The sequence below is a fragment of the Myotis nattereri genome (assembly GCF_964212035.1).
Source record: "Myotis nattereri genome assembly, chromosome: 1".
Classification (NCBI taxonomy): domain Eukaryota; kingdom Metazoa; phylum Chordata; class Mammalia; order Chiroptera; family Vespertilionidae; genus Myotis; species Myotis nattereri.
Genome location: NC_138075.1, coordinates 10,227,052 through 10,247,697, shown reverse-complemented (window position 1 = coordinate 10,247,697; position 20,646 = coordinate 10,227,052). Strand labels below are relative to the sequence as shown.

The 20,646-nt window shown below is 53.1% G+C and overlaps 1 protein-coding gene across 2 annotated transcripts in view; it reads left to right on the top strand.

Annotated features, from left to right (window-relative positions):
• The window catches only part of SLC24A4 (solute carrier family 24 member 4), a gene marked incomplete at its 5' end in the record, with an annotated part of 115,838 nt that overhangs the window by 64,824 nt on the left and 30,368 nt on the right, over nucleotides 1-20,646 (top strand). For both annotated transcript variants that reach the window (XM_081099115.1, XM_081099114.1), the window contains 5 exons: nucleotides 14,318-14,394; nucleotides 17,408-17,482; nucleotides 18,487-18,571; nucleotides 19,760-19,863; nucleotides 20,518-20,592. In XM_081099115.1, coding sequence (XP_080955241.1) covers nucleotides 14,318-14,394; nucleotides 17,408-17,482; nucleotides 18,487-18,571; nucleotides 19,760-19,863; nucleotides 20,518-20,592 — 416 coding nt within the window. The remainder of the gene's footprint in view (nucleotides 1-14,317; nucleotides 14,395-17,407; nucleotides 17,483-18,486; nucleotides 18,572-19,759; nucleotides 19,864-20,517; nucleotides 20,593-20,646) is intronic.

Below are 20,646 nucleotides of genomic sequence, written 5' to 3'. Positions count from 1 at the left end.
GCGCTATCAAAGCTTTGAAATGGCATCCATTTCTAAGTCTGCTTTTATTAGTGATGATGATATTGCTAAATATGTCAATGTAGTAAAGGTTTCCTTAAGCTTTTGAATATGTAACTTCATTTACTTACGATTCATAATTTTTTTCCTAAATTGCTGTAAAATCAGCAAAAATGCCTTGTCAGTTTTAGCATAGTTCCTGGGATATTGGTTGGCACTCAGAGGGTTAAGAACAGGGCTTAGGAGCTGTTTGCATTTGCAATACAGGGCAACATATGAACCCGAGTGGAAGCTTTTCTGTCCGCCCCTGAGTGGTCAAGATGAGGAGCCAGGAGCCGTTTTAGCACAGGTCTCCCCTCAGCAGTGTCTTGCATTAAGGCTGATAACAGCATTCAAACCAGTTTGCAGGGTGATTGGATACAACCAAGGTAGAAGGATATATATATATATATATATATATATATATATATATATATACACACACACACACACACACACACACACACACAAGAGGCCCGGTGCACGAAATTCGTGCATGGGGGGATGTGTCCCTCAGCCCGGCCTGCACCCTCTCCAATCTGGGACCCCTTGGGGGATGTCCGACTGCTGGTTTGGGCCTAAACTGGCAGTTGGACATCCCTCTCACAATCTGGAACCACTGGCTCCTAACAGCTCACCTGCCTGCTTGCCTGATTGCCCCTAACCACTTCTGCCTGCCAGCCTGATTGCCCCCTAACTGCTCCCCTGCCAGCTTGATCGCCCCCAACTGCCCTCCCCTGCCCTCTCCTGTGCCAGCCTGATCGCCTCCAACTGCCCTCCCCTGCCAGCCTGATCACCCACAACAGCCCTTCCCTGCTGGGATCCGCCTCCTCCACCTCCCCTGTGCATGTGGCCATCTTCTGGCAGCCATCTTGTGACAACATCACGTGTGAGGGTGCGAGGACCATCTAGGCTTTTATTCGTATAGGTATGTTGAGGTGGGGTGTGGTGGGCTTGTTCCTAGTGTGGATGCAGACAGAAGTGATTGCCAATGAACCAGTGTTGACAAGGGATGATCATATGGTATATGTATGCCTGTTGCTGTGGCAGGGGCTGGGAGGGGAGAGAGAACAAGAGAGAGAGAGAGAGAGAGGGAGAGAGAGATTTGTTTCAAATTCACAAGGGGGTATGAGTCAGGATGGGAGAAGGAGGTGACCTGGGATTCGAATCTATTCTTGTATTCCATGTGGTTAGAGCGAGTCTTCTGGGTTTACTTATTGAAGGAAGTAGCTTACTTCATTATTTACCCGATTGTCCCAGAATAGCAAGCAATTAGTGCCTGTGTTGGAAACTGCAGCTAACGCTCCCTGTGCACGTGTGTGAGTTCATGCACCGTGGACGCATCGAGGTGGGCTGGCTGTTTTCAGATGATGGCCGTGAGCAGCGGGCCAAGATGGAAAGACTCCAGGCATTGGAGCCAGGCCCAGCTGGCTTGGGATGAGTTCTTGGCTGCCTGCTTACCGGTGGGATGGCCTCAGGCAAGTCACTTAGCCTTTCTGAGCCTCAGTTTTTTTCATCTGCCAAATGGGGATTAGGAGACTTCTCGTCAGGTGGTAATTAGGATCAAGGAAGATAATGACTTACAAATGTTGGTTCCTTTATTTCTCTACACAGCCTGTCGCAAAAACATGCACACACACTTGAATAGCTGATAGCTCAATTGACGTTACTTTCTTTTCAGCCAGACTAAGCTTTGAACAAAGGAAATTCATCCTAAAATGCTACTGGGAGTTTGAAAATGCAGTTGAAGTACAAACACTGCCTTTATAATTATTCAAAGTGTGTATACATTTTGGGGGGTATAGTGTCCCTCCCAAAATATACACACTTTAACAGCTGATAAAACTCACTTAATTTTCACTCCTTTTTAGGTTTAACTGATTTGAAATAATGGGTGAAGCCAGACTAAGCTTTGAACAAAGAAAATTTATCCCCTAGACTTTTTTATGGGACACATAAAAGTTAAAGTTTACAGTGCAAAACTGACAACAGTTGACGCATTGAGAGCGCACAAATAGCGAACGAAATGATTCTTTAGCAGTACTTTTTTTTCTTAATTGATTTTTTACAGAGAGGAAGGGAGAAGGATAGAGAGTTAGAAACATCAATGAGAGAGAAACATCGATCAACTGCCTCCTGCACACTCCCTACTGGGGATGTGCCCGCAACCAAGGTACATGCCCTTGACCGGAATCGAACCTGGGACCCTTGAGTCCACAGGCCAACACTCTATCACTGAGCCAAACCGGTCAGGGCCGAAATGATTCTTGACGTTTGCGATGCCATTGCTTCGCGTTATCAGCAGTGCCTGGACCAGAGTGGGCATCGGTTTGAAAACAGGTGTTGACCAAACCAGTTATTCTTTTCTGCAGATTCTTTTACATTTTGAAAATGAACTGTGTGTCAATAAAGCTGACGTTATAATCCTTCAAAGTGTGTATACAATTTCTGGGGCCACCCTAAATTTGTCTCACCCCTTCCCTTGTTCTGAAGCAGGTTAACCTTGACTTGTCCTCCCAACAGGAAGTCTCCCCATGGGAACATTTAGTGAGAGCAGAAATATTTATGGAGCATTTTCCTCACGGTGAGACCCTGGGGAGCTTTGGTTCCAGTGTGTGAATTATAAGCCACCATCCTCAGGACGGAAGGGAATATCCCAGGGGCTGGAGTGTTCTGAGATAAGCTACCCGGAAGGCAAACTGGCCCGAGGACATCTGGCTCAGTATTAGGGTGCAGGGGATGAGCCGAGTGTGAGTGGGGCTCTGGCTGGGGTTTCTGCGCACAGAGGTAGGGATGCCTGTATCCCCTTCTAGGCATCCCTACCTCACGCCCTATCCCCATCCCCAGGTTAGGGCAACCACTCGCCTGACTCATAACAGCAGGGGTTCGTTTTATAAGGGCAGCTTTCGAAGGTAAGAGTCCACAGACACCCACAAGTGTGGTGTCATCAGCTGCACGGAATAGCAAACGTGTTCTGAGCCCTCGCTGTGTGCTGGGCCATCTCCCACACCTTTGCACAGACCCTCAGGCACCAGCCTCTGGAGGATTCTGAAAGGAAGGGACTAACAGGAGGCTTGTCTTACAGATAGGAAACCCCGGCACAGCCAGTTAAGAACCTTGCCCTTAGCAAGCGGTGGAGCAGGAATTTAAGGCTGCGGAGGCCCACTTGCCCACATGGCCTCTGCCTGGTGGTGGAGGGCACCAGTCCTTGGAGGTGCCGTATGGTCCCTGAGAAAGCAGGATGACCAGAAGCAATTGTGAATTTAGGAATTGCGTTACGAAACTATAAATGCAGCCAAAAACAAGGGTCTACACCAGCCGTGGGCAAACTACGGCCTGCGGGCCGGATCCGGCCCGTTTGAAATGACTAAAACTATTGAAAAAAAAGACCGTACCCTTTTATGTAATGATGTTTACTTTGAATTTATATTAGTTCACACAAACACTCCATCCATGCTTTTGTTCTGGCCCTCCGGTCCAGTTTAAGAACCCATTGTGGCCCTCGAGTCAAAAAGTTTGCCCACCCCTGGTCTACACACTCCTGACGCTTTCACACGTGGGAGGCATGTTCATTTCGTGTTCACTCAATGCACGTGGGTTGGAGCATCTCTTAGGCCAGGGGTGGGGAGCCTATTTTCTGCCAAGGGCCGTGTGGATATTTATAGCATCAATCGAGGGCCATACAGAATTATCCACTGAAAAGTTAGCCTGCTGTATTTGGTGCAACATTTAATTAACTCGCCCCTAGTGCCTTGGCGGGGCCAGACCAGTTGATTTCGAGGGTCTTACACACCTGCAGGCAGGATGTTCCCCACCCCTGTCTTAGGCAAACTCTGAGTTCTGCCCTCAGATGGAGAATCGCCTCTCTGGTCCGGTCCTTTCACATACAGAGACGGAGACCAGGTCTCAGACAGTGGAAGTGACTCGCCACAGGTCACCCATTCAACAAATGTCAGGGCTGGGACTCAGACCCCAGTGCGTGGACTCCCTGTACGGTGCTCTTTCCATTCTGCCCTGCTCCCCCATTAATCAGCTTCTCTGTGCACATGTTTCATGGAAACTCACAGTTGAGTTGAATACAGAGCCTCTGTTGGGTCTCAGGCCCGGGATCCCAAGCTGCCCGCCCACCTCCCCTCCCTAGCTGTGGAATCGGGGTGAGACTCCTCAGCAGAGCTCCGTGGCCCGATTACTCTCTCCGCCCAGGGAGCTGCTGCTAACAGCCAACATTTTCCATGCCCAGCGTGAGGCCTGCCCCTTTCCCAGTCATCTCTGGGACCAGGTAATTCCCTTCCTTCATTTAGGCTCTTACCCGGACACATTTATAGCCGGTGTCCCGGGAGCTCGCTGGAGCTGCCTCGGTTGTTTGTATGAGGCAGAAGCCGGTCCCTGAAGCTCATGGGTTTTCTGAGCACTCGGTTGGTGGTGAAGGAGGAGGAGGAGCAGAGGGGAGGAGAAATCCATTCCGCCTGCTGTTGCTTTTCAGAGCTGCCTCTAGCTCAGACTGCTTGGTGCCCTGGGGTTATGCGCCTCCATTCTGGCACCAGCAATTATTGAGTACCTACTGTGTTTAAGGGGCACTGTCTAGGGCAGGGATGGCGAACCTTTCGAGCTCGGCGTGTCAGCATTTTGAAAAACCCTCACTTAACTCTGGTGCCGTTGTCACATATAGACATTTTTTGATATTTGCAACCATAGTAAAACAAAGATTTATATTTTTGATATTTATTTTATGTATTTAAATGCCATTTAACAAAGAAAAATCAACCAAAAAAATGAGTTTGCGTGTCACCTCTGACACACCTGTCATAGGTTCGCCATCACTGACTGGTCTAGAGATAAATGAGGTAGATGCAGATGCTCTTAGACAAGGCCATTTGTCAAACAGCCCTCGAAGGTGGGCACTTTGTCCGGTGATTCCACGGGCAAGGCCTCTGCCCTCCAGGGTTCCATCCTAACAGCAGCCAGATGTCTGAAGACTTACTTGGGTTGCAGGTCACAAGAGCCGGCCTGGACGGGCCTGAGCAAGTGATGGGAAACGGTTCGCTCCTGCACTGGGAGGTCCAGGGTGGGCGGTAGGTATGGCTGCCTCCAGGGGTCGCCAGTGGCATCAGAATCGGCTCAGCTCTCTTTCATGCTGGCTTCCGTCCCTGGCCGTCTCTGTCTACACAGAGGCCCTGGAAAGTCAGGGCTTGCGTGTGACCACGTTTGGGCTTAGCAGAAAGAAACGTCTCCTTCCTCCAAAGTCCTGGGGCTGACTCTTTGGACCATTCACTGTCTCTGAACCAACCTTGTGGCCCTGGGGAGGAACCTGCCCCACTCAAACCACACAGACCAGAAGAGGGGAGGGTGTTGCCTGAGGAGGGCCAGGGTTCTAGGGTGCTGGTAGGACATACAACAGGTGTCACCTTTATCAACTGCCTGGCACCCAAGTGGCCAGCTCTGGGGTAATCCGGCTCTGACAGACTGGCCTGCATTTGGGCCAGACGCCTCTGTCCTCTGGGGCACAGGGTGTATGGACACAAGTCTTCTGACCCGTGTCATCACCTGTCATCACGTGTCATCACAGTGTCCTTGTCACCCCAGCCAGAGACCTCATGCTCCTCCCCCCTCCCTCCCCTCAGCTTCTATCCCAGGGCTCAGGTGGCCACGGCACTCATGCCTCTGTCCCTCCCTCATCACACCGCAACCTCTAGCCCAGCAACCTCTAGCCCAGGTCCCTGAATGACATTAACAAGAAATGCCACAGGGACAGGTTTCAGTAGAGCTTTAGTGGAATCCGAGAGAGGGAACAATTACGTCTAATTCAGAAAGGTCTCCACCTCCCCACCACCCGGAACGACATTTCTGAAACAGGCATCGGCAAGCGACAGCCCTTGGGCCAGGGCCAGCTCACCGCCTGTGTGTAGATGGCCTGCGAGCGAAACATAGTTTCTAGGTGTTTAAACGGTCGGGGTAAACCTAGAAAGAAGAATAGTTGGTGACACATGAAGATGATGCGGAATCCGTATTTCGGTGAACACGAATAAAGTTTTATCGGCACCCGCCACGCCCATTTGTTTATGTTACATATGGCTGCTTTCACGCCGCAGGGCGGAGTCCAGGAGCTGCGACGCAGACCATATGGCCTGCAAAACCTAAAATACTTACTCTCTGGCTCTTCACAGAAATAAGTTTGCCAGTTGTTGGTTTAAAATGCGCTACTTCTGCATTCCTGAGCTCTTACATCTTCCAGGGCTCCCCGGGGTCACTGGGACACGGCACTGAGGGTCCTCCTGTCTGGCTCCATCAGTATTTCTTTCCATTGTCCCCTCCCCTGGCTCCTGGACAGCACAGAATTCCCAGTCTCCTGGCTCCCTCCCACCTTCCTGCCTCAGCGTCCAGTTCTCCCTTTGCTAGAAAGCCTCTCTCCTCCTTCCTGGGGAGAAGCCAGGAAATCCTTTCGGAGCCCAGCTGTCTCGTCTCCTGCTCTTCCCCCAGTCATCCTTTCTGAGTTAGACGTAATTGTTCCCTCTCTCGGATTCCACTGGAGCTCACAGAGACCTCTCCCTGTGGCATTTGTCTTGTCACAGTCACCACCCGCTACACATCTGTCTCCCCCTCCCCGCTAGATTGCAAACTTGGCCTGATTTATCCTGATTCCTTCGCAGCTTAAATCCTCCCGGCGGGTGGTGCTTGTCGGAAGGAATGAAAGTGGGGGTGCTGCTGTTGCAGGGAATAGAGCTGCGGGTTTAGAGGGACACACCGTGGGGTGTGGGGCGGCGGGCCAGGCGGCTGGCAGGAGGGAACTAGGAGGCCGAGCCAGACTGTGCAAGGGGGGGTTGTCTTTGCGCATGTTCCTGGCTAAGACGAACATGTGTCCTTGTGGAAGGATGTGGATTTGGGTTGAGTTCATGGGACTTTAAGGAGACAGTGGGGTACAGGGAAGGGGGGAGAATCAGAGAGCTTTCTGGCATATTCCTAGCCACCCACTTTGGGTAGCGAGTTCTGTGTGCGGGGAGGATCTGTGTTGAACATCAGGTGGGTCGGTAGCGACACCGGGTGTGAGCGGAGAGGGTGGGCAGGACTGAGGTGTTGGAGCCACTGAGGCAAGGGGCAAGGTGATGACTCGCCGTACTTCCCCGCTGGTCTCCTTAGGAGTTGTTTCACCCCCTGGTCATTCCCCCAAACTGCTGGCTGTGGGGCCAGAGGTCAGAGGTCAGGCTCGTGCTGGCACTTCGCTCTGCCAGGCTGTCCCTGGACGCAGGCCAGAGTCCAGGATGGCGTCTTTCCATGTGGGGGTCAACCTCGGAAGTTTGAGGTGCTTACCTTCCGTCCTGTGGCCCAGAATGGGCTTGTAAACGATGGCGGATGCGGGAGTTTAAATCCTAAGCCTTAAACTCTTGAGACGGAGAGAAATCCCCAGCACCTTTCTGGGGGACATGGTGCTTGGTGTGTGTGTGTGTGTGTGTGTGTGTGTGTGTGTGCGTGTGCGCATTTGGGGTTAGAATTGAGAAGGGCCAGTGATTTCTATGGTGTTGCCATTTTAACCTAAATACAAGGTGTAGTGCACGTGGTGGAGGATCCGGAGGATTGGCAGGTAAGTCGAGGGGGAGCGAGGCTGGCGGGACAGGGAAGCATGCAACTGAGCTGAGAAGCACAGGGGCCGGGGTCTCGCCGGCGACCTCCCGCTCCCCTTCCTGGGAGGCAGTGGGCTGGCTGTCCGCGGTACAGGCAGCGGTGGGAGCTGAGGCCAAAGGAACTCGCTGGACTCCCAGCCCCCTGTGCGTGCTCCGAGTCTCTGCTGCCTCACGGGTCTTCATTTTGTTGATGCTTTTGAAGAGGGAGGGAGGGTGGTCCTGAGAAGAGGTCTAAGCGGAGAAGAGGCCACAGGTGCAGGTTCCGTGAGCTCATGTGGTTCCTCTTCCATTTTACTCTGTGACTTGATGAAATCTCCTGTTTGTAACAGCTAGTAACCCCCGCAAACCGCACAAGGCTTTGTGGAAACGAAGGAGCGAAGTAACTTTCCACCAGCTCCCGGAGGAAAGCCAAGAATAAAATCCAGGCCCTAGTGGCTCTTTGTCGGAAATGTTTTTAACAGAAGCGGAGGGTGAGGATTAGCATAGAACTTAGACAGAATTAGGCAGACTTTTTGTCCTGATCTAAGGAAAGAGGAATTGTGTGTCCAGATTACAACTGTCAGTCACTCTCCTCCCTGCATTTGTCATTCCGTGGCATTCTTCTCTGTGTGTCCGCCTCTCTCCTCATAGGACCCTAATCCACTATGACCCCATTTTAGCATCTGCAGAGACCTCTTGTATGAGTTGTGGCCCCTCAAAATCCATATGTTTGAAGCCCTAACCCGCAAAGTAATGGTATTTGGATATAACACTTTTAGGGAGATAATTAAGGTTAAATTGTCAGAGGTCATAGGGTGACCCCTAACCTGATAGGACTGGTGTCTTTATACGAAGAGGAAGGGACCCCAGAAGAAGGACCGGGAGGACACAGCAAGAATGTGGCCATCTGCAAGCCCTGAGAGAGGCCTCCCCTGCTGCCATCTCGATTTTGGTCTTCCAGCTTGCAGAACTGTGAGAAAATTACTGTCTGTTGTTAAGCCCTCCGCCTCCCCCAAGTCTGTAGTATTTTGTTACGGCAGCCCTAGCAGTCTAATATACCTTGTTACTAAATAAGGCCCTGTTCTGAGATTCCTGGTGGACATGAATTTGCGGGGGGGACACCATGGAACCCATCATGGGGGCATATTTAGCTTTCTGTGGCTGGTCTTGAGTTAGAAGCAGACACGAACAGTGGGGAAGCTGCGCCGCATGGCACGTCCTGACCCTCTGGGCCAGCCGTTGTTGGGCTCTCTGGATAGGCCGTGGGCCAGAGTTCTGTTGTCCTGTGTAGTCTGGGCGTTGCCCGTTTGGGTGTTCAGGCTCTCGTCATTCTGCTGCTCACCAGCTGTGATGTTGACCAAAGCCCTTGAGCTCTCTGCACTTCAGTGTTCTTCCTCCCCTTTAACGTGGGAGGCTAAGGGGTTCTCCGTGGGTGGGACCAGGATGCTCAGCGTCAGGGCAGGGAGAGAGGTGGGGACGGCAAGGATGGCGTCGGGCATGTTGCCCCGGGGATTTGGATAAGCCCATGTTCCTCCTCGGTGGAGAGCCTTCGGACCACGTGGCTCCTGGGGCCTCTTCCAGCCTTCGACTCCACCGTGGTTGCTCCTGGAGAGAGCGATCCTTCTGCTGGGTCTTCCAGTCCTACTTTTATTTTCCCTGTTACTTCATTTCTTTGGAATGTGCTGAACGTGTGTGAGAGAGAGAGAGAGAGAGAGAGAGAGAGAGAGAGAGAGAGGATTTTAAACTCCTTTTCATGCTGATTAAACCAATGACTTAATCTCATTGTTTTGACTCTTGCCTGGGACAGGAGGGTGGTGGTAAAAAACCTAGACATTCCCATTGTTGCCCATGAAAGGTGCAAAGTTCTTAAGTTATTTCACATCACAGAATGGCAGACATTTTTTTGCTCTTGGTTTCTGGCCCTTGGGTGGCTCCTACGACACGTAAGTGAAAATGATAGAAATGTGAAGTTATTTAAATTACTTCCCAGCCTTCCAGTCTAGCTTTCATAGTTTCAGAATAAATGTCAGGGTTTAGAATGCGGGGTTATTTTTAACCAGGGTAGGCAGCAAAGGGAGAATGGCATGCTTTGAGGCAATTTTATTCCTTTTTGAAGAATTCAAATCACAGTTTATGTCCCCCGAAGAGCATCAGCTGATTGAAAGGTCTGCGAAAGCTGGGCATCTGATGGGAGGGTGTCTCTGTTCAGCACCGAGCAATGAGGTGGTGGGTACACACCCCTGCATGTCTCAGAACCCATAGAAGTGCACACCGCAAGGAATGAGCTTTACTGTGTGTAAGAGAGCTGGGTGGATGAATGGACAGATGGTCCTTCATTCATTCATGCATGCATATGTTCATCCATGTCCAAATGGGACGTGGTCAGTTTGATGAAATGTTTCAAGGATGTCAAGGAAGACGAGTGACAGGTTCCCGTGGGTCCATGGGTGGGTCCTGGGCTCTCAGCGGCATTGGCCTAGAAGATGCCATGTGGCCCAGCTGATTTGGTTCAGTGGATAGAGCGTCAGCCTGTGGACTGAAGGGTCCTGGGTTCAGTTCCCATCAAGGGCACATGCCCGGGGTTGCAGGCTTGATCCCCGGTGGGGGGCGTGCAGGAGGCAGCCGATCAATGACTCTCTCTCATCATTGATGTTTCCATCTCTCTCTCCCTCTCCCTTCCTCTCTGAAATCAGTAAAAATATATATTTTTTTAAAAAGATGCAGTGTGCATTTTTCTTTTCAAGAGCGTGACTTCCTGTCATGCCCGGAGCTTCCGGAAGTGCAGAGCCTGCCCCTTAGATAAAGAGGTCCTTGTTGTGCGCCTGTTGTGGGTAAAATGCTCAGATGACAGAGGCCTGGTATTGGGTGGGCTCCCACCCTGGGCTCTCCTCTCCCCTGTGCCAAACCTTGCCTCCCTAGCCTCTCAGAGCCTCTATTTCTCCATCAATAAAAGGGGAATAATGATCTTCTCAGATGGACGGGACACATTGAAGGGCTTGGAAGTTTAGTAACGCAGCCCTCAAACCTTGACGTGGGTGCCGCTCTGTCCATGGGCTTGCCGCCTGCCCACCTCCCCAAGTCAGTGACCCCTGGCTGCTCGCCCCTCACCAGCACAGCAAGCTTCTCATTGCCTCTTGACCGTTTGTTTGTTTATCCGTCTCCCCCACCAACCCCTCAACGCCACATCTGCAAGGCCCAGTGCCTCGCCCCGTGCCTGGCACCCAGTAAGTGCTCAAGAAAAATATAGGGACGTGCACTGTTTCAGAACCAGGGTGTTTGCCATCCTGATAACCTGCTGCTTTCTGCACGCCTTGGCTTCTGTGAAAGTGAGATCACCCCCGAGATGAGGAGCTGCCGGGCGGAGGATGTCCTGGACGTACCGGGACCTCACCCGCCTGTTCCCAGAGCGAGCGCAGCGCCTGCTGCAGGGGAACAAAGTAACGCACCTGGGGGACGAGCAGCCACGTTGGCCAAAGTATAGACCCTCGAAAGGGCGGTGCTAACTCAGGGTTCCTGGGACAGAATGGTGTCACCACGTAACTTAGTGTGTCGACCAAAGGTCAGGAGCGCCCGACTGGTCTCACGGATACAGTGTTAGAGGGCTCGGTAGCTGGTGCTGGGAGGGGGATGGCAGATGCTTTTGCCCAGGGATCTGTGGTTCTCCCCCACCCCCACCCTCTCGCTGTTCAGGAAGACAAGGGGTAGGAAAGACCCCCGCTCCTACTCCGTGGCCCTGCACACAGTGGGGAAAAGGGGAGTCAGGTTGACAGCGGGGAGGGAGACACCTGGGAGTGAGGAGAGGGGTGTGTCCAGAACCAGGAGTGATGGAGAAGCCAGTTTTGGGCACTGAGGTCCAAAGGAAAGAATCCTGGGGCTGGGGTGGGGATGAGGAAGGGGGAATTGGCCACTGAGGGGTTTGTAGCTTTTCCTCCCCTCCTCCCCCTGCTCCCCACCTTCACCCCATGAGAGGGGCAGTGCTGGGATCATCCCTGGCTTCCCAGCTGGTCTCCACCTGCAGACACACCTCTTCTCCCCCACCCCTCGCCCGGGATTCCTGCGGCTTATCGGCTTAGGCGTGACCTCGAACGCCTCCTGTGCGCACCCTGTTGATTCCTCTTTGTCTCTGGTGGGGATTTGAGCAGCCGGCAGGCTCAGCGCCTCTAGACATGCAAGCATCTCGCCCTTGATCGTGGATGGGGCTTTGATCTCAGCAAACCCCCGGAGAAGAGAAAAAAAGGTTTCTCAGGAAGCTGGGATTTAAACCCCATCAACACTGAGGTGGTAACACAGCCCGTCTTTCCTCACCCACTCTCTTCCCCACTAAACTGGCTTTACCTTCTCTTTTGCTTTCACAAACCAGGGCCGCTCCTCTGGGACAGTGGGGACAGAACGCAGACTGAGGGAGGAGTCTGTGAGTCAAGGTCCTTACAGCCTGACTGGCTAAGTGTCTGAGACGTTCCCTCTTGTTTAATCCCTGCAGCAGCCTGGCCCGTGTAGGTGAGGGAATTGCCCCGAGGTGTTAAGTAACTTGCCAAGGTCATGATAGAAGTAAGGAGCAGAGGCACTTCCTGAACCCTAAGGCACCTGCTTCTAGGGACCGTGTGCTGAGCCCTGCACGGGCGTCTGCAGGGGAGTTGTTGCTATTGGTGACAAGGAAGGGGGAGACAGAGTTCTGACCATGCATGCCCCATGGCCTGCACCCCCAGTACCAGTTTCCAGGGGGTTTGACCCCCTGAACTGGGAGTGCACTGGTCCCAGTTACCAGCTGCCGCCTGGGGAGGGCAGGGTGGCCACCTGCCTGCTTGCAGCCTTTGACAGCCGGTAATGGTGACTGTTTCATTACCTCAAGTGGCCGCAGGCCGTGGCTGCAGAAATAAAGGGACAGAGAGATGAAGTGATTTAGCCAGGGTCCCACAAGCCCGTGGGTAGTTGAGCCAGGACTCTATCCAGGTCTCCTGTCTGCCAGTGCAGGGCGGTTTCCAGTCGTGTTCGACCAGCCCCGGACCAGGGAGGGGAACACAGGGACCCCTGTGAATCCTGGCTCAGGTGGCCGGGGGGCCTTGAGCCGGTCGCTCTCCGCTCTGAGCCTCATCGGGAAAGCAGGGATGTTTTTGGCTGCAGTGCCTGCCTCACGGGGTCAGGATGTGTCCCGAAGACTTTGGTGGGTACAGAGGGCGAAGGGTCATTGGCAGCTGGCAGCGCTGCTGGTTACTCGCTGTCTTTGCTGGCAAATGAGGGCCTGAGTGGCATTTGCCCCCCTCCGCAGCCTGCAGCGTGCGCATGGGGCTGCAGGGCCGGGCGCTGTGGCTGAAGCAGAATTCTGTTCCCAGCAAGGACAAAGCCATTTATAATCCACGTTCCCTCCCTGCCGGAGGCCAGAAGATAATGTCCTCGAAGCAACAAGGCAGCAGCATCGCTTTATTCTAATTTTCAAAGCATTCCCGGGACTGGATAAATCACCAGCGCTCAGAACACTGGTTTGGAGAACCAGGGGCGATCTCGAATTTTCATGGCAGAAATGTCTGTCGATCCCAGACAGTTAGTTACATCATTTCTCCTGGAAACAGTGCTCCCTCCCTGAGCCGGCAGACCTTGGAGCGGATCCATGCCCTTGACCTGACAGAGCAATTCCGTTGCATAAATTTGGTTACAGAAAAAAAACACACACACACATACAAAACACCAGAAGTGAAAGAATCTATATTTCATTAAATTGCGGCTTGTTGTACAGTGGGAGCATTTTCTGGGTGTGTGGGGAGCAGATGTTTTCTGTGTCTTATTGAGAGAATCTGATCTTAAAAACCAGAAAAGTTTCTGTATAAAGGAGAAACCATCACTTTCAGAGCTTGGGGCCAAATGACGTTTACAGAGAAGGGATTTTTTTTTTTCCTGGGAGTTTATTTAATAAGCATTTATCAAGCGCCTGCCACGAACCAGGCCATTCTAGTTTATTTATGGGATTTCTGAAGGTAATGCAAGCATTCTAATAGGACGAGCTGATACATATTGTTAGTTGTATTAGTAGTTTACCATTGTTTATTCAATTGATTTTTAAGGCCCATTGAGGACCTACTGTGTGCAGCCTGGCCGAGGCACAGAGAATGCAGTGCAGGGCAGTGTGGATCCCTGATTTCTAGAAGCTTCCGGTCGAGCTGATGTGAGGAGGAAAGATGTTGGGGTGTGGGGTGTCTGACGGGGGACCCGCAGACACGAAGTACTTATCCATTGGTCATCTCGAATGGGGGGTGCGGAGGAATGATTCCTTCATTACTCAGGAGTGTTCCCGGGGCCTGAAAGGCTGACCTGGTGCTCAGACACCTTGTGAAGGGTCATGGGGTGTCAGGGATGGTACCCGAACCCCAAGTGTTTGATTTCCGGCACAGAGGGCTCCCCCCTCGCAGGCTGCCCACCACCCCAGGTGATGAGAGTGGCAGTGTCCCGCCGGCAGGGACATGCTTGGGGCTGGAGGAGGGCCGACCGGTGGTGTGCGATGACCCAAGGTGCTAGTGGAAGCACACCTGGCACCTGAGTGGACCTGCGGGGGCCCGGGGGCCAGGGACCAGGACCAGTGTTCTCAGCCCTCCCCTCTCCCTTGCGCCACCTCGGCCTGGGTCCTGCTCTGAGACCCGCCCCTGAGCCTCAGCTCCCACTCAGCACTAACGCTGCCGTGTCCTCTTGTCTTCCAGCCATTCACGAGTTCCCCACAGACCTGTTCTCCAACACGGAGCGACAGCACGGAGCCGTCCTGCTGCACATCCTCGGTGTAAGTGGCCCTCACGGGGCGGGTGCTCCTGTTGGGGGGGCAGGTGGAGCCTGTCCGCAGAGCACGGCTGAGCCACGGCATGTCCAAGGTCATGTGCAGTCCTTGTCAGAGCCCGTGAAGGGGGCAGGTGCTGGACCCCCAAGAAACAAAGTCAGGGATGTTAGGTGACGTGCTCCGTGTCACCTAATGCGTGGCCCGAGCCAAGACAAGAATCTGGGTCACCTGGTGCCTCATTTTCTGCTTCTCTAAAATGGGCGTGACAGGGTCTTTCCCAGGCGCGGACCTGCGAGTGAATGTAGGCCGAGTGCAGCAGGCCTTGCTTGGCGCATAGTAAGTGCTCTGCGCGTGCTTGCCGCCATGATCCCCCCAAATCTACCACCTTGCGCGGCTGTAGTGTAAAACTCCGGTGCACGTCTCAAACCTCCCCTGTACTCAGACGGGCCTTGGTGCCCGATGGTGGCCGTGAAGCAGCCACTCGAAAAGGAATCGTGGGTTCAAACCCACGTTATGGGTGAAAGTCGCTCGTCTCGGGTAGGGGTAGGCGAGCCACAGCCTGTGGCCACCGCCCGTGTTTGTACATAAAGTGTTATTGGAACACGGCCGTTCCCATGCATTTCTGTGTTACCAGTGGCTGCTTCTGCCTCTGTGGCAGAGCCGAGGAGCTGTGACAGAGACTCCATGTCCAGGCAGCCACCGGTAGTTAACTCCGGGTCCCTGGGCGGAAAAGGCCTGCCAGCCCCATTGTGGTAGGAAGGTGGCCACCGGATCAGACACAGCACAGTTTCCTCTTGCTTAGGTTCCCGACCGCTCAGCACCATCTGCTTATATATTTAAACCCAACCAGATACTAGTCTTTGCAAGAGATAATTAAGAAAGTAAAAGCTGGGATTCTCACATTGGTAGCAGCCTGCAGTGGGTAATGAATGAGTGAAGTTTTAATTAACAGGATGCGCTGTTAATGGAAATGAAGGTTAGAATGAAGATCGTCGGCAGATTTTGAATGACAGGCCTGTATATTATTTCTGTAATAGAGTTATTATCTTCCTAGTTTCTCTGTTGTTGTTTTTTCATGCACTTCCCCCTTCTTCACTAAGAGAGTGTGAATTCAGCCCTTAGTTTTGTTGCTCTGCCGCACGCTTGGCTTTGCCGAGACAAAACCTGGAACCGCAGAGCCCCTCGGGAATTTTACAGGAACCCTTTAGAGCAGGGATTGCCAGACTGTGGCTGGAGGGCTCATTCCAGCCCACCTCCTGTTTTTATAAATAAAGTTTTATTGGAACACAGGCACACCCATTCCATGGCTGTTTTACAGCAATAAAGACCTCGAAGCCTAAAGTACTTGCTGTCTGGCCCTTTAAGAAAGAGTTTATTGACCCCTTTTTTGGAGGAAGAGAAGGCCCCAGCCTTAGAGCCAGCTTCAAGTGAGGGGAGCAGTAGCCCCTCCTTGGCCCCCCTTTCTCTCCGGCGTTTCCGAGATCTCAGGGGAGTGAGAGGCTCCGGCCTCGCGGAACACCCTCTGCCTGGGAGACAGTGTTGGGGGGATTTCTGGGGGTGTCAGTTCAAGTCAAGATCCTGAGATTTGTAGTGGGGTCTCTGCCAGCTCACTCTTCCTTTATCTGCACCCCAGTATTTGTTTCATTTTGCTTCCTCCCAAAGATAGTCAAGTCCAGGGACGGCCACACCTGGACGGCAGTGGACACCTGCCCCGGATGCCCCGGCCACAGCTGCCGTGTCTCTTGTTTATTTTATTGGTCGTAGTCAGTAACTGTGAGGTTGTCGGAGTGTCACGCTGTTGTGGGTGGAGCAGCCCGGCCGGCCCCCCTTTGCGGACAGGGCACTCACATTGCGTTTTCTTCTCGGAGAGAAGTGGCTCCCCCAATGCTGAGGGTAAAGTCTCACCTCTTTTCTGTGGGTCCTCATCCTTGCCTCTCCCTCCAGCCTCCCCTCCTCCATTTCCCACCTCACTCTCACTGTGTTCTACCTGTGCCAGGGACCTTGCAGTTCCTCACATGCATCGAGCGCACGGCTGCCTCAGGACCTTTGCACGTCCTCTTCCCAGGCAGTAAGAGATACTGTATTTGCCCACTTGTTTGTCCCCCATGAAGCTAAGTGACAAGAGGCAGAGGCTTTTATTGGTGTCCTCACCGTGCACCCCTGATGCTGAGCACAGGGCCTGGCACCGAGGTGAGCTCAGTAGAGCTGCGTTGGGTGGACAGGGCAGGTGAGGGGTGCTGGATGGAAAGCCATTCTGAAGCGACTGATCTCTTCTCACTCTGTCATTAAACAGATGCAGACACTGAGACCTAGAGACGTAACTTGCCACGTAACTCACATGGCAAATAAGTGTGAGCATCGGCATTAGAATCCAGACTCTGTCCCATGAACCTCTCATTGTCAATGACTTGTGCCAACATCAGGTGGCGCCCCGGGAAATGCCAGATCTCAAGAAACGGTGCCTTCACTAAAACTAGAGGAAAATCAGGATTATTATTTTTAAATTCTTAAAATGGTGATTTTAAAACATTTTGATTGATTTCAGAGAGGAAGGGAGAGGGGGAGAGAGAGATAGAAACATCAATGACGAGGATCGAGCCTGCAACCTGGGCATGTGCCCTGACGGGAATCAAACCATGACCTCCTGGTTCATAGATCAGTGCTCAACCACTGAGCCTTCCCAGCCAGGCTCAAATGGTGATTTTAAATGCTTTTCCTCAAAGGTTGGGTGCTGCCTTTCGGGGGCATACTCCGCTGGGAGAGCTGCTGCTTTAAGGCGAGAGGACCGAGCACAGGGACAGGTGGCCTGGGTTTCAGTCCCCTCTGGGCCTCCGTTTCCCGTTTTGTCAGGGCGGGGATTGAGGGAGTGGAGTCCGTCTGTGTGGTGCCGGGACTTTCCTCTAGGCCTGCCTGTGCGCCCCGCCTCCGCCCGCAGGCTGGTTTGGGTGTGATGGAGGCCCGGCCGTGCCTTCGCCGTGGCAGGTGCCCTCGCTGACTCTCCGTCCCGCTTCCACCGCAGGCTCTCTACATGTTCTACGCCCTGGCCATCGTGTGCGACGACTTCTTCGTTCCGTCTCTGGAAAAGATCTGCGAGGTGCGTGGGAGAGACGTGGGCCCTGCGGTGAGGTCTGGGAGGGGCTGGGGTGATTGTGGCACGTCGGTGCCTGGCCGAGGGGGCCTGGGAGCGCCTGGCAGTGCAGCCTGGCAGGCCGGTCACTCGGTGTCGCCATGGCGAAGTCTCACTCTGAAACACCCAGATTAGAGTTTGCGGGCAGCCAGCGTCCTTTCCCAGACTTGGCAGGAGAACGTGCTCCCAGCGCGTAACCGCTACCCAGCATGTCTGGCTCCAAGGCAGGCAGGCCCGCTGGCTGCCGCAGTTATGCCAAACCTGGTTAGTTAGGGAGCATTTGCCATAACCAGGTGTCAGAGGCTTGTGCCAGGTGGGGATCTGTGTCCCAGGGGAGTAGGCAGAGCTCCAAGGGCAGGGCATACCCTCTGTCCCAACCTTGGCAGGGTGGCATTTCCTCCTTTTAATTATTTCGTTAAGTTTCCACTTCCTTCTTCCTAGCCACATACAAGACCCCAGTCTGTTTCTATCCTGCCTTAGTCTTGGCTTCCAGTCAAGGAAGGAAAAGCACCTACTGTGTGCAGACTGCTCAGGGCTTTGCCACACTTTACCCGCGTGAAATCTCCCAGCTGTTTGAGGCCATACTGGGGTGACATTTACAGCTGGGGACATGGATTGTTAGCGGCAGGCACTTCGGTACTTTACCTGGGTGCTGAGCAAAGATCAGGACTGGCTACTTGACCTGGGTCCCCTAAATAATGAGTGACCCGGATAAGTATGCAAAGGCTTTGTCTCACCTCCCCTGCCCCCCTCCGAGGGAGCCACGTGCTCACCTCCAGATGGGGGATGGGGGGTGGGATTCTGGATTGAGGGCCCTGTAGAGCGGCTGAGGGCCTGTGCTCTGGTCCAGGGAGGAGACGCTGCCAGGGGAGGAGCTGACTCCACACTCTCCCTGGCTGCCCAGGTGTCCAGTCAGTGCGTCCCCTGCCCCCACGTCACAGCCTGAGGGTCTGCGGTCATTTCTGTTTCAGAAACTCCATCTGAGTGAAGATGTGGCTGGAGCCACCTTCATGGCTGCAGGAAGCTCAACGCCTGAGCTGTTTGCTTCTGTCATTGGTAAGAAATCCCACCAGCCAGAGACACAGGATCTGGGGAGAGCCCCGGTTTGGTGCCCTGACAAGTCAAGGCATTTGTCAGCTCTGGGCTCAGTTTTTTCCATCTGTAAAATGGGAGAGCTGGAGAGACAGGGAGTACATTAGTGGTTCCCTGGGGTGGAACCACTAATGGGTGGAGCAGGGGTGCTAACGGGTATAGGGTTTCCTTTGGGGGCGATGAAAACGTTCCCAAATTAGGTTGTGGTGATGGTTGCACAATTCTGTGACTGTACTGCAAAAATTGAATTGATACTTTAACCCTTTGTGGTCGTATTAAATTTGGACATGGGTGTTCTACTGGTCGGAATTAATTTCAATTGAAAGAGCAGTGATACATAACATGCAAGATTATGAAGGATAAACAAGATTTATTAATTCTTTTTTGGAACTACGTCACTACTAGTAGAATCACTACAAACGTTATCACTTTCTACGTCAGAGTCAGTATTCAAGGTGCCAAAATAAAACTCTTCATCGTTACTTTCAGATTCGCAGTACACTTCTTTCGGTAACTTTCTTTTTGCCATTTTGGAGTATTATTTTGAAATATCTTAACAAGCGAGAATGCCTAATGACAGTTAAACGTAATTTGTAAAGCTTTATTTGAAATTCTGCGAAGTATCTCTGAAGCTTGTCGATTTCTTCACTCTCAAAAGGCGACGGACTCGCCACGGGAACGACCGCGTTTGTTTATATTGAGTTTCGATATCTCCGATTTGTCGGGGCAATGTTTTGGTTCGTGACAAGGTCGCTCAGACACTTAAGAGCTTTCAGAGAAATTATGAACGGATACATGAATGAACAGAGTTAAGATTCATACGGTTCCTTGCTGTGGTGGCTGAGAGCAGACATACGACCGGAACGGTAAAAAAGCTTTGGTGGCTGAGAGCAGACATACGACCGCAAAGGGTTAAACGGGTGAATTTATGGCATGTGAATTATGTCTTAAATAAGCTGCTCGAGAAAATGGAAGAATTAGAGTAGCTGACCTTTCAGGGCATCGCGGGTGTTCTGTTTGGTAGTGAGAACAACTCCCCTGGTTTAGGGGGCGGGGAGTAGTCAGGGGGACACAGACCTTGCAGCCAGCCTGGGTGTGCGGACGGGGCAGGCCTGGGCCTTGCAGGCGAGGATTCGTGCCTTTCCCTTGCAGGCGTGTTCATCACCCACGGAGATGTTGGGGTTGGGACCATCGTGGGCTCTGCCGTGTTCAACATCCTGTGTATCATCGGCGTTTGCGGATTATTCGCGGGGCAGGTCAGTGGTTTCTCTCCCATCGGGAAGTGACGTGAGGGACAGCAGTGGGGAGACCCGAGGCCCAGCCTTGGCCATGGCCCTGACCCCCGAGGCTTTGAGCCTGTCTCCTCCTGCCCTGAGCTGGATTCGGGAAGTGTCTGGGGCCCTGGGCCTCCCGGCAGGGAGCACAGGACTGGCCTGTCCTTAATACCCACCTGCATCTTCCTGGTGCTCAGGCCACGGGAGGCGGGTGGGGGTGGTGCCATTAGACTTGACCTCAGAGCATTGAGCTCATGGGTAGGCCCTGCTTGGCCGAGGGAGGCAGAGGAGGGTAGCCAGTTACCACCAGGAGGTTCCAGCATTGGGACGAGCCAGTGCCTCTGGCCTCCGCCTCCACATAGGGCTTTGCTGTGCAGCGTGAGACGTTGCTACTTGGGAGGAGCAGGGCCGGCTTTCCCTTCACTTACGAGCGTCCATTCCATGGCTCCATGTCGCCAGAATCTAATGGAGAGCACAGCGCAGCCAGGCGCGTTTGTTTCGGGTGGCACAGTTAGGAGGAGCTCCGTGGGCGTGTCCCTGTGGGGCCTGGGGGGTGGGGGACCCCCCCCCAGCAGCTGTACCCGCTCCCTCCCCCATCTCTCCAGCCAATGGCCGCTGACAGCCCTTTGCGCGCAGGTGGTCCAGCTGACGTGGTGGGCCGTGTGCCGAGACTCCGTGTACTACACCCTCTCTGTCATCGTGCTCATCGCCGTGAGTGCCCCTCCCCCTGAGGTCGCAGGACCTCCCCCCCATCTTTGTCCCTGG